This window comes from Mercenaria mercenaria, chromosome 8 (genome assembly GCF_021730395.1).
Source record: "Mercenaria mercenaria strain notata chromosome 8, MADL_Memer_1, whole genome shotgun sequence".
Lineage (NCBI taxonomy): Eukaryota > Metazoa > Mollusca > Bivalvia > Venerida > Veneridae > Mercenaria > Mercenaria mercenaria.
The window spans coordinates 8,081,137-8,095,886 of record NC_069368.1 but is presented as its reverse complement, the minus strand read 5'-3'; the positions used below and the strand labels follow the sequence as shown (position 1 = coordinate 8,095,886).

At 33.6% G+C, this 14,750-nt stretch overlaps 1 protein-coding gene across 6 annotated transcripts in view; it reads left to right on the top strand.

Moving 5' to 3' along the window:
• The window catches only part of LOC128558937 (FERM domain-containing protein 5-like), a 121,475-nt gene that overhangs the window by 58,254 nt on the left and 48,471 nt on the right, over positions 1 to 14,750 (top strand). For all 6 annotated transcript variants that reach the window (XM_053549325.1, XM_053549327.1, XM_053549324.1 and 3 more), the window contains exons 2-3: positions 11,146 to 11,250; positions 14,628 to 14,670. In XM_053549325.1, the coding sequence (XP_053405300.1) occupies positions 11,146 to 11,250; positions 14,628 to 14,670 (148 nt within the window). The remainder of the gene's footprint in view (positions 1 to 11,145; positions 11,251 to 14,627; positions 14,671 to 14,750) is intronic.

The following is a 14,750-nucleotide window of genomic DNA, read 5'->3' as shown; positions in this document are numbered from 1 at the left end:
AAATTACTATCGCTAAAACTAATGCAGATACTGGAGATATGATTTAACATTTAGGGTAATGTTTCTGCTTCTCGGACAACAATTTGAATAGTCGAGCATTGCCTGTCTCATGGACAGCTCTTGTTTTGCTCAGATTTGAGGTAAAAAATAGAACATGGAATTTTTTATTGTTGTAAGATTGGGGAAGAAAGTGTATAAACTACTTCAGCACACTTTTAATGACTTTACCAGAAAATTTATGGAGGAAAATTCTGCAATATTTTACATCTTCGATAAAGTCGTTAGCATTATTACACAATAAATTATTTCGCAGCGATGACATTGCAGATTTAGAGAGAACATTGTTGTATTATTGTGTTTAAAGTGGCTTGTACATGGCAATCTCTAGATTTTTTCCTATAAAAAACATAGATTCAGAAAATGGGTGGGGCTACAGAAAATGGGCGGGGCTACTGTCAAACTCTAGGCCTGAAGGATTTTAGTACAATGTCCAAACATATGGGGATACAATACATCTCTGGACTAACCATTAGCATGCAGCCAAAAAAAAAAACATGGTACCAAAAATCATTAATGCTATATTGGCACTAGGAGGTAGTCCAGGTGTGAATGTAGGCTTATGAGCTAATTACTTTTGATGCACTTCAATGTGTTTTAAAAAAAATTCAATACATACATGTATTTTGCTATTTATGGCAAAGGATACGGCAAGCCAATTAACAGTCATTGTGCGCACTTCTGTGTTTAATACATACATTTATGTATTTTGCTATTTAAGGCACAGGATACGGCATGCCAATAACTGGTCATTATGCACACTTCTGGTTACTGGCATCAGACCATCCTTTAAAAATGATTTTGTTACTATTTATGGTAAGTTATAATTATATAATAATAAAATATAATCATATTATCATACTATAACAAGCGTAATATACAGCTGAATCAATGGCATTCACAGGAATATAGTTTGTTGGCATCTAAGGTGAAGCTCAAACTGTACATAATTAAATTAACTGACATAAAATAAACTTTCTGCGCAGATTAGTTTCTATTCCAGGCACTAAATCTTCATTTTATAATGGGCTTGTAGCATAATGATTTTCTTGATTGAAGCACTAATTTCATGAGCAAACAGATTGTTTTCTATAAGTGATTGGAATAATTTCCAAAACAGTGACATTTCGTGTTATATTTAGGCAGTTTTAGAACAGTTAATCTTTTTATGTTTGCTATTTTTGTATGACTGTTTCTCTTGTTTTGATGACTTCTTCGGAAATGTATTTGTTTGTATGCTGACTTTGAAATAATGTATAATACTGCAGAGAAGTACCTGAGGTTGTCTACCCTTGTCTGATACCTTGACCTTGGAGTTGTGACGGCATTATACCTTCTAATCATGCTTAACATTTGTGTAAAGTTTCACTGGGATTCTTTGCATTATTTGAACATTATGGACAAATTTTAATCCTATAGATAGAAAGGGGAAAGAGCATGTAAAATATATTTTACCCTCGATGGGGTTGTGGGTTCAAGGTAGGACAATATAATACCTAGTGAAATACATATTTGGTCAGCTTATATGCTGAAACTGAAATGTCAAATAACAGCAGTGTCCTGTAAGAATCAATGTTCCCTGTTCACCAAGATGACACGAAAGAAATCATTTACAAAGTATCTGTCATTTCCAGAGAATTTTCTTCTCCCCAGAAAGAATATAACTCAGACGCAGGATATTACTTCTCGATATGGAATCCATTTATCAAAATAGGCATTAGCCTCACATTGAAAGAAAAGTGTCCTATGTCTCAGTTAAATGTTCTTATTTTATGACATAATCTGTATTTCTGGCTTAAAATTTGTTTATGTCAAACCCTAACTAAATTTCTTCCCCCAACCCATCCTCCATTCCCAGGGATAGATATTCCTGTCTTTCCCTAGGGAAAAACCTTGTCTAAATTAGCGTGCACTTTGGTGACGTCACATAGTACTGCAACTATTTAATATGACGTCATGAACTATAAAAATAATGCCAGGAAATACCCAAATCTATTCGTCATCACGATTTATTTTGTGTGATAGGCAAGAAAAATGATCCAACATGTCTGCCTGTGTAAGACAGCTTTTTTCCCAACCCTCGGGACAGCTTGGATAAAAAATCTCGCTAACGCTCATTTTTTCATTCCACACTGTCCCTCTCAGGTAGGGAAAAACATTATTCATATGTAATTACATCAGTCTGGCTCTAATCCATTTACTAGTTAGGTAAATCATTGTCATTTAATAAATTTTATACCTGTCTGAAGTTAAGTACATGATTAGGTAAGAGACCACCAATTCTTTTTCCATACTGCTTGCATTAAAAAAAGTGCAGGAAATGTATAAGGTAAGGCTTTTAAATACAAAGAGTGAAAATTATTCAGAAATTTGACCGCATTACAATACGAAATGCAAGAGTACACTTGACAAAATTTTCTTACGTCATTACTTTGACATGAAGCCCAACAGAAACAAACAGACCTGTCACTTTGTGAGAAATTGGCAATAAACTGTATAGTCTACAGTAAATACTGTTTTTGTCCGATAGTTTTCTAGAGGAGGGGACCATATGTCTTTTGTGCTTGATCAAGCTCTAAGAGCCATTGTTCGTGGCTTAATTAGTGCAAGAAACAATAAAACCCTAACATAAAGCAAACAGATCAGTTTATTGTCCATTACTATCAGAAGCAAAAAGGTTATGTGTCAGCAGTGGTTGTGAGATAGTAAATTTTATTGTCAGCTTGCAAGCAAAGTTTTCTCCTGGGCTCAGATTGTGCTAAATCCTTTGGTATGAGTGGTCACTCATAAATTCACTCTCTTTTCACAAAAATTTGGTCAAAAACTTTCAGAAGCCTGGAGGTATCATAAAGGTGAAGGTCAATGAAGGTGAAGGTCACATTTAAAAGCTCATCTTGACAGAAACTTTGACCTACATGGAGCAAATTTGGCCCCAAGCAAGACCCACTACTGGCCCTTATCTCAAAGGTGAAGGTCTTACATACTGGTGAAATGATTGGTCTAGTATAACTATTTTATCTGTGAAGGGATTTGAAATTATACTCGCAAGGGCTTTAATGTTCAACAGATGAAGGAAACATGTAGCCAAGAGCCAGGTCAATTAATTTCAGTATTGAGCATTAAGCTCTTATAATTTTGGAAAGCATTTTTAGCTGTTTGAAAATATTCTGCACAAATATTTACTTTGATGAGCTGCCATGTTAGGCATAAAAGACCTTTTATCAGCATTTACACTACCCTGGATTGCCCTGAAAACTTCATCATGAGACTGAGTTTTAACAATATCTGTTGATTTTCTTAAAATTAAGAACCCACCCGCTTAGCTCAGTAGGTAAGAGCGTTGGTCTACGGATCGCGGGGTCGCGAGTTCGATCCTCGGGCGAGGCGTATGTTCTCCGTGACATTTTGATAAATGACATTATGTCTGAAATCATTAGTCCTCCACCTCTGATAATTCATGTGGGGAAGTTGGCAGTTACTTGCGGAGAACAGGTTTGTACTGGTACAGAATCCAGGAACACTGATTAGGTTAACTGCCCGCCGTTACATGACTGAAATACTGTTGAAAAACGGCGTTAAACCCAAAACAAACAAACAAACAAATAAAATTAAGAAATTATTTATGAACAAGATTTTGCCTGAAACCAGTATTGACAGCAGTTTGGTTAATCTTGTAATGTTGTTGACAAAGTATGTTCTGTTGTCCCTATTATTTCGCATCTTTTCTCTGTGTGGAACTATTTCTTTGGTGTATAATTATTTTGTTGAGGACAATTTGATTACTGATGTAGCAATTTATTTCATTTTGAGTAATACAATTAAGGACACGATTGTGTAATTATCCCGTAGAAGACAGCGAGAGGATATAGAAAATTGTATGCAATATTTAATTTGGATGCGTCTGTCTATCACTTTTTGCGCTTGAGTTATATTTTTAGAAATTACTCCTTTCTGTAAGTAGTTTTAATCTGTTTTTACAGCCAATATCACAGATTTAGACTGGGAAGTTTGAACATACATGGTATCGTCAGACGTGGAAGAAATGAAATATAATAGTACATTAGTTACAGAATAGATCCTTGTCTACATTTGTCTGTTACACGGAATCTTCGCAATTGATTATACAATAAGTTTTTGATGATGAGTGATATGCCAAGTTTTTTTCTGGCTTCTCGGATGTATATATGGTGTTCACAAAGTTTAACTATATTACAAACATGGTGTGGGTTTTCTTTGTCATCTTTTGACTTAACATACTCATACATGGATATCTATACCAGGTGTAATACTGCCTTAAAGTAATCTGATATAATTTAACATTATAAAATCTGATAGCATTTTACATTTTGATACTGGCATAATTTTACATTATAACTTGGATGCAGTTATAGTAACATTATGGCTCTGATAACTTTTTACATTACTGGGATATAATTACACATGAAAGCTCTGATAAAGTTTTACATTATAACTTGGGTATGATTTTAATTAATAACCCTGGCATCATGTTATAACTGGGATACAATTTTACATTATAGTTCAGATAAATGTTATGTTACAACTTGGATATGATTTTAAATAATAACCATGGCATCATGTTATGACTGAGATACAATTTTACATTATAGTTCAGATAAATGTTTTGTTACAACTTGGATATGATTTTAAATAATAACCCTGGCATCATGTTATAACTGGGATACAATTTTACATTATAGTTCAGATAAAATGTTATGTTACAACTTGGATATGATTTTAAATAATAACCCTGGCATCATGTTATAACTGGGATACAATTTTACATTATAGTTCAGATAAATGTTATGTTACAACTTGGATATGATTTTAAATAATAACCCTGGCATCATGTTATAACTGGGATACAATTTTACATTATAGTTCAGATAAATGTTATGTTACAACTTGGATATGATTTTAAATAATAACACTGGCATCACATTATAACTCGGATATAATTTCTACATTATAGATCTGATATAATTTTAATTTGTAAGTTGGATATAATTTTGAATAATAACACAGACATTATCTTTAAATGGGGATATAATTTTACATTAAAGTTCCAATAAAATGTTATGTTTTAACTTGGATATGATTTTTAATATTTTAATTAATAACACTGGCATAGACATTATTAATTAATGGGATATGATGTTACATTATGAGTCAAGTATCATTTTACATTATAACTCAAGTAATTTTACATTATAACTTAGTTACAATATAACATGACAACTTTATTAAAACTGAACATTATAACTTTGGTATGAATTTTGCATTATAACTTGTACAAAATTTAGTCTCAATGTTTTACCTTACAACATTGATATGAGTTCATGCTATGACTTGGAAACCATCTTTATACACACTGATTCAGTTTTGACTTACTTTTACTTTGACTTATGTCTATGATTAACTGTGATAATAGTCTGTCTTAAAACAAATTTTACTATACATTGTAATTTTTAATTGCTATGATACGACTAAATCAAGGCCTTCTGTGAATGAACTTAGAAAGTTAGTTTTTTTTTTAACAAAAAAAAAAGATACATTTATATTCTAACAGATATTTTATTTCACTAACTGATTTGCGAAACTTGAAGACATGAGGGAAAGACAATTTATGCAAAGATGAAGGGGGACCAAAGAATTACCCGATGTTTAAGGGGGTGCATGCAGTTTGTGGATATTTTAGATTAATGAAATATTTTGTGTTGTCTCAAATATGAAAATAAAGTAAGTTAGACAATGGAAGACAGTGAGGATGTGTATGTACAGGTTGCCAATGGTAACAATGAGAAACACTTTGTTCCAAGAGTTATGTCCCATTGTAATGGGCGTAATGGAATATCAGTAAAATCGAACCAGGAAATACGTCAGGTTATGTCTATGGAAGAAGTTACCTGCAAATTAAAAGGAATAAAGGTGAGTTGATCAGTGTGATGACGTGCTTTATAGACATTTACTGTGAAATCATTAACTTTCATGGATTTTGTAGACATTTAATCCACAAAATTTAATCCAAGCCTAGAAGTGAAGTTCCATTCATTTTATGTTCAAGGACTCGAAATCCATGAATTGATATCCCCATAATGTGAGTCTTTTCGGGCAAAGCTGCAAAAAGGTATAGTAAAAAGTTGTTGGTGATGTATGACCTTGTTAGCTCACCTGAGCCAAAGGCTCATGGTGAGCTTTTATGACCGCTTAATGTCCATAGTGTGTTGTGCGTCCGTCAACATTTTCTAAAAAAATCTTCTTCTTGAAAACCACTGGGCAGTATTTATTTATTTATTTGGGTTTAACGGCGCACCAACACAGTATAGGTTATATTGCGCCAAACAGGACTACAAATTTTGGTTCCACATCTCATTTACATCAAAATAAAGACATGAGGAGAATTACACCAAACTTCACAGGAATGATCCTTGGGTGGTCCCCTTTCAAAATTGTTCAAAGAATTTAATTCTATGCAGAACTCTGGTTGCCATGGCAACCGAAAAACTTTTAAAATCTTCTTGTCCAAAACCGCAAGGCTTAGAGCCTTGATATTTGGCATGTGACATCATCTTATGGTCCTCTATCAAGGGTGTTCAAATTGTGCCCCTGGGATGAAAAGAGGCCCCGCCCCAGGGGTCACAAGTTTTTACATAGACTTATATAGTAAAAAACTTTAAAAATCTTCTTGTCTAAAACCACAAGACCTAGGCCTTTTTTGATATTTTGTATGTAGCATTGCCTTGTGGTCCTCTACCAAAATTGTTCAAATTATGCCCCTGAGGTGAAAAGAGGCCCTGCCCCAGGGGGTCTAAAGTTTTACATAGACGATATAGGGAAAAATTTTTAAAAATCTTCTTGCCTGAAACTGCAAGGCCTAGGCTTTTGATATTAAGTATGATGCCTTTCCTAGTGTTTCTCTACCAAAATTGTTCAAATTATGTCCCCAGGGAGAAAAGAGGCCCTGCCCTGGGGGTACCAAGTTTAACATAGACTTATATAGGAAAAAAAAATAAAGATCTTCTTTTCTAAAAGTTCAAGGCCTAGGCCTTTGATATTTGGTATGTAGCATTACTTGGTGGATCTCTAACGAATTTGTTCAAATTATGCCCCTGGGGTGAAAAGAGGCCCCGCCCTGGGGGTCACTTGTTATAATTATCACTTATATAGCAAAAAATACTTCAAAAATTATCAATCATATTTCCTAGACTGTTTAATTATAATTACCTGATGACCTTAAGCGATTAGGGATCACTTGACTGTGACCTTTACCTACTGACCTACTTTCTTGTTTTTTTTAAGATACAGCCTTGAAATTTAGATGACATGTACAGTTTTGCACACCAATCTTGAAACTGACTTTCAGTTACAATGAATGTGACCTACTGACCTACCTTCTTAATATTTTAGCATCAGTTTGCCATTTGAAACATGTGGCTCATATTACTCAGGTGAGCGATCCAGGGTCATCATGACCCACTTGTTATGTTGATTCACCATAAAATCCAACCCACTCATTTGTACAGAGGTTGTTTGTAAGGGTTAATTGACAAAGAATTTGATACTTTGCCCTTGAATTCACAGAGAGGCTTTTATAAGAATAAGAAAACTTGTGCAGCATCGTATGAGAAGAAAGAGCTTATTTTGCTTGCCTTCATAGCATTTGCTTCCAAACTGTGGGTTCAGTATCCTTCGTCATAGTCTGTGATTCAGCTACATGTATTTAGCACTCCACTAAGATCGGCTTTGGACTTCTGTCATGGTCAGATTGAGAGACTCGGCTTGTGGTTTGCATCTTTAGTAGAACTTAGTCAAAAAAAAATAGATTGGAAGGAATAAATTTATACATTGGTCTGGTGTGTAGATCCTTTGTTAACCTGTAAGACTTATGGAAAATCTCACCAAAGTTTATTTTGTAGAATAACTAATGCAGTTGACTTAATGGGAATATTTTTTTTTCTGGAGAGGTCTATGGTCAGTAATGGATTCCACATTTTGTTGGCTGACAAAATACCATAAATCACCATAAAAGGACTTCGGACACTTTCTATATGAATTTGCCTACTCCAAGAGTGAAAAATAAACCACTAAGAAATAAGTATTTAATTACATATACCATCAAAATACATATTTGAGATTATTTCTTAAAGTCAAATTTTTCAATATTTTTTCATAAAATGGTAATTTTTGCTCTAAATAGAATTACGTACCCTGTTATATACATATAAAAGCTATTTTGCTTTAAAGAACATTGTTCCCCCCCCGTGCATCAAAACCATATTTGACCAGCATATGTAGATATTAATTATACACATTTTCTGTGACTATTGTGTTGATGCAAGGGGTGGAACAGTACTTTTAAACAAAAAATATAACTACAGGGTGTTCCCAAATGTAAAGTAACCAATACTTTTTATATTCATTTTTAATAATTTGATAGTCACATATTTTTACATCTGTTTGTAACTAAAATACTATACAAATGTTTGAATGGGCACATATAGGCATGTTATACATGTAGAGTAGTGAGAGAAGCAAATACTGTTAATTCATTATTATTCATTGGGTTAAATTTTCATTCGCATATCCTGTTTGTTTGTTGTAGTAGATTGGCAAATGTGTGCTGTAAAATACTAGCAACACACCAGGTAATCTTCTGCATGCCCTCCTCGCGACGCGCACACCAGGATGTAATTTGTTTTCCATTTTGTTTTTATTATTTTTTTTTTTTTTTGTATTTTTTATATATTTTTCATTTCTTTATTTCTTCATCTTTTTCTGTGCATTTATATTTATTTCTTTTAGACACATACTACATGTGACACGCATTCATCACTTCATGTTCTTCTTTCAGTAAAAACTGAATTGAAGATTTTCTTTGCGGCGGACTAGGCCTAAACACAACAAAAAAAGGCGCAATATGTGCACAGCATTTTATCTGATCCTGACTATAGTCTATCCAACAGAAATAAAGCTTGGCATTGATATGCCTGTGATGCATAGGTCAAGAACAGTAACTTCTTGGCAGGTCATATCAGTGACGGTTTCACATTCAGTGTGATGCCACGAAAGTGATGTGTCAAGTCGCTTTCCATGCAGATGGCATATACAAATACGGCTAGACGCGAACACGAACTAAACGGTCCAGCCGAGTTTCAGGTGGAACTTTTAAGCAGCGACCTGCTTCAACTTTTCGAATATGTTTTGCCCACAACTTCAGCCCTGAATAGACAACATTATCTATAGATGGGTTGTTGTCAGACTTATCCGGATTTAACTTTTTCCGATCCAGCTTCCTTAGGCAAGCCTCAGGTAGAACTGTCATTTCGGATACATTTTTATTACATGTTTAAGCGAAATGAGCCGTGCTATGAGAAAACCAACATAGTGGCTTTGCGACCAGCATGGATCCAGACCAGCCTGAGCATCTGCGTAGTCTGGTCAGGATCCATGCTGTTTGCTTTCAAAGTCTATTGGAATAAGACAAACCGTTAGCGAACAGAATTGATCCTGACTAGACTGCGCAGATGTGCAGGCTGGTCAGGATCGATCAATGCTGGTGGCAATTGCACTATATTGGTTTTCTCATGGCGCGGCTCAAATATTATGTGTGCCACTGGTACTTATCCTAAACAAAATCCCACCCTACGGCCTTGATAAGATTACTGACTTTTCTTATTATTAATGTTATACATCACACAAATAGCTGCCATCACTTATAACAGAGCTATACAGACATGTACATGTACTTAAATAACTACCTGAACCACTGTAATAAAACTGACCGGTCACTTATACATGTATACCTATTCACACAATGTAATGCGTCAATAACTTTACATTATGAACAGTGTATAGATAAATCAAGTACAGGTTGTTTGGAAAAATATCGTTCCCTTTTTTATTTATTTATAGGATTTTAATCTTAAAATGTTATTTTTTTCCTTAAATAAACAGATTTTGTCACTTTTTTGACTGGAATTAAAATATTTAAAACTTCCGTAAAGTGATGACATTATATTTTCACGGAAATTTAAACATTTTATTTTTTCAAGAAAATATACCCTGGCCCAGATAAAATAAGAAAAACATCTTGATAGGAACAGATACAAATCAGTTTTTGCTGTAATAAATTAACTAATACATTGGTTTATCACTGACTCGAAACGCTTTGGGTATTGATTAAATACTTAAGGAGAAATTTGCATTTGAAATGTAGGCTAGAAGCATATGATAGTGTCCGAAGTCCTTACACTTTCATGTAAAGGATCTACTATATGTAACAGGTTGGCTAGCTATTTATATGCAAATAACTGCCTGCCACTTCCAGAGTCTTTGTGAACCTAATATAGTATTTCTCAGACAGGAAAAATGGGAATATTCCGTTGAGAATATGCTCATCATAAACTGCTGGAAAATATTTCTTGGTACTTTGTTGTGTTATAATTTATCTTGTTTAAGTTATTAGCTAGTCCACTAGGTTAGCTCACTAGATAAGGCACAAGATTGCAGTCAGTAAGTTGCAAGTTCAGTAAAGGTCAAGTGTCATCCGAACTGAAACCAGAACCGAATTGAAACCGGAACCGAACTGAAAAAATGTGAATACATTATGATAAGTGGGCCATTTCACACATATTCGGAAGTGGAATTAAGAAGTTAAATGATACAGAAACAAACATGCACAAAATTTATAGTTAGGTTACAGAATTTGGTCTGAAAAGATGAAAAAGGTCACATTTTTCCACAAGTTGGCAGATTTGCATGATTGTAAGAGGGGTCTATACTTGGTTTTGCTGTATCTCTTTGATTCAAGCAGGTATAGAAGTTTTGATTCCATACCTCATATCATTATTTTAATGTAAATGAGATGTGAAAACAAAATTTTTTGTCCTGTTTGGACTGCTATATGACTTGTAATGTGTTGGTGCATTTAAAAACTTGTAAAATCAAAAACTGTCAATGCCTTCGTGTTGGGAATGATAAATCAAGGATAAAATGATTTTTTGTCTAGAAATAGAAAAGTCAGCTTGATTCACTGATATTTAATATTCCATGTTTTGTGTGTATTTTCAGAAAGAGACGTTAGGCCAGTTTGTTCTGGATAAAGTTTGTGACACGCTGAATCTGGTGGAAAAGGATTACTTTGGTCTACGATTTGTTGATGCTGAAAAACAAAGGGTAAGTACAGAATTTCCTAAGAGGGTAAAATTTAATGGATTTTTAATGCTTATGAACAAATAAATTTCTGGAAAGCGAAGCAATTTTTACAAAGGGTAAGTGAATTTCTGTAAGGGCAAAGTGAATTTTTAATACTGATAAACAATGGGTAAGTGATGTAATTTCTGTAAGGGCAAAGTGAATTTTTAATGCTGATAAACAATGGGTAAGTGATATAATTTCTGTAAGGGCAAAGTGAATTTTTAATGCTGATAAACAATGGGTAAGTGATTTAATTTCTGTTAGGGCAAAGTGAATTTTTAATGCTGATAAACAATGGGTAAGTGATGTAATTTCTGTAAGGGCAAAGTGAATTTTTAATGCTGATAAACAATGGGTAAGTGATGTAATTTCTGTAAGGGCAAAGTGAATTTTTAATGCTGATAAACAATGGGTAAGTGATGTAATTTCTGTAAGGGCAAAGTGAATTTTTAATGCTGATAAACAGTGGGTAAGTGGTTTAATTTCTGTTAGGGCAAAGTGAATTTTTAATGCTGATAAACAATGGGTAAGTGATGTAATTTCTGTTAGGGCAAAGTGAATTTTTAATACTGATAAAAAGTGGGTAAGTGATGTAATTTCTGTTAGGGCAAAGTGAATTTTTAATACTGATAAACAATGGGTAAGTGATGTAATTTCTGTTAGAGAAAAGTGAATTTTTAATGCTGATAATGGTAAGTTTTGTCCATGCTGAAAAAAACCCAGAAAGGTAAGCGAATTTCTTTCACATAAAACTTACTTGATTTGATAAATATAAAATGCCAAAGGGAAAGTGAATTTCTATTAGGTTTCTGCCTAATTTAGTAGTGCTGAAAAAGAAACGCTCAGTTAAACTGTTTTTATTACTATCTGATTTCTTTGTGATGAAAAATCTTGTATTGTTTATGTATCTATCTTATATTTTTTGACAGAATTTCTCCATTGAATAATGTGGTAGGTAATATTGTTTGACATACTTTGTTGAGAAAAAAAGAGTTTTAAGTAGGTGACAAATGGCAATCTCAGTCCTATTTTTGCATTTTACGACCTGTATTAATGTATCTCATACCAAGAATATGTCTTTCCGTATAAGCCAGGAATGCTGTAATTGCACATGGACAAAACGTAATCAAATCATGGATATTGCCATTTGTCCTTATTATGGGGCAGCTACCTTAAATGGATGATGCTTTTGACACAGAGAGCAAAAGGATGGGAATAGTGTAAACTATTTAATATTATTCTGACACTGTTGATGTTTAGTGTTATTCTGACACAGTTGATGTGTAAATATTATTCTGACACTTTTAATGTTTAAAAATCTTCCGACACAGTTGATATTTAACATTGTTATTTACACAGTTGATGTTTAATATTATTCCATAACAGTTGAAGTTTAATATTATTCTGACACAGTTGAAGTTTGATAATTATTATTCTGACACAGTTTAAAGGATTGATATTCTGACACAGTTGATGCTTAATAAAGGAAAAGGAATGCTTCGGTGGATTCTGAAAACTTTGTCAGAATTATTCAGAAAAAAAGAAATATGAAGTATGACATTGAAACATGCTGCAAATAGGGTTTGCTATGCTTTTACTGAGATAATTGAATGCTTAATTGCTCTTATGCCTTAAACTGGAGAAATAAATGATGATTAAATTAATGGTTTTATGTTCAGGCGTATAATTAGATGAATTTCATGATAGGCTTTGCAAAAAAAAAATGGCATCAGAATTTTCAAAGCAGGAAAATACAACAGTTTTTGTTGTTGAATATGTTAGTACTAAGCATTGATTTTAGAATTATGTTATAGACTAGTATTCTATCCCGGATCAATGTTTTTATATCCACACTGCACGATATTTGGCCATTTTTACTGATTATTAATGTTCCGCGGGGAAAGTTATACCGAAAGGTGTTGGTATTGATGATATCTCAAGACCTTTGGCTCCAGGCAGCCCTATAGCCATTTGTTATTTACTTAAAGATTTTTATGTTACTATATTTAGGACATTATGCTAATAAAAGAATGTCTTGTTTATTCAGTAAGTGAATGAATATTGTTCGTATCTTGAACAAGTATTAATAGCATATTTCTTGGGAAAACAGCAATTTGCATTCTGATACTCATTGTGAAATACTTAATGGAGTTTAGGAGATGCAATGTGAACAAAAAAATAATATAAAGACAAAAATTAGAGAAGCTGTCTCAAAAGTATTTATGCTGTTGTAATAAAATTCACCGTATATCTCTGGCATTTACAGGAGATGGTTTGTCAGTTAATGCTTCAGCCTGTTTTAGCTTGACTATACGAAGTATGGAGAACTGTCCTACTCGACCCGGCGTCGGCGTCCTACATCCGCACCTTGGTTAAAGTTTTGATGCACTTTCTCTTTATCTCTGTAATCACTTGATGGATTTGTTTCAAACTTAAAATAGTTATTCCTCATCATCACCCACATAATGTGGCACAAGGGCCGTAACTGTCACATCCAGTATTTCATAAATTATTCCCCTTTTTACTTAGAATTTCAGGTTAAAGTTTTGATGCTCTTTCACTCTATCTCAGTTATTACTAAATGGATTTTATTCAAACTGAAAATAGTTTTTCCATATAATCTCCCACATCATATGACACAAGGCTCATAACTCTGGTACCAATATTTAAAGAATTATCCCCCCTTTTACTTAGAATTTCAGGTTAAAGTTTTGATGCTCTTTCACTCTATCTCAGTTATTACTAAATGGATTTGATTCAAACTTAAAATAGTTGTTCAACATCATCACTGACATCATATAACTCTTGAAGGGCCATAACTCTTGCACCATTATTCCATGAATTATCCCCCTTTTTACTTAGAATTTCAGGTTAAAGTTTTGATGCACTTCCACTATATTTCAGTTATTACTAAATGGATTTGATTCAAACTTGAAGTAGTTGTTCCACATCATCGCCCACATCATATGGCACAATGTGCATAACTCTTGCTCCAATATTTTATGAATTATGCCCCCTTTTTGCTTAGAATTATTATTTATTTAGTGTTTTGATACACTTTATCTTTACTCTGTTATTACTTAATATTTTTGACACAGATAGGGAAAAACCGAGACCAATTTTCTGTGGTACAACTTGGATGGTACCTCCAATTTTTAGGTGTATTTTGACATATCTGTACCTTGTAAGAATTTTGTTTTTCTTTTTGGTTAAATTTCTTTCCTTTGTTGTTCCTGTCCTTTGGACTTAGATACTTTTTCTGAGGACCTTCTTGTCCTCAAGTGCAGGTGAGCGATATAGGGCCATCATGGCCCTCTTGTATGGCTATATCTAATGAACTGTTTTGTTTCTTTCAGCACTGGCTAGACCCAACAAAGACTGTGTACAAACAGTTAAAAGGTAAGTCAAATAGGTTTGACCCCTTCAAGAGAAAATGTATTAATGGGGAAGGAATATCCAATTGTTTGGTAATATTTGAA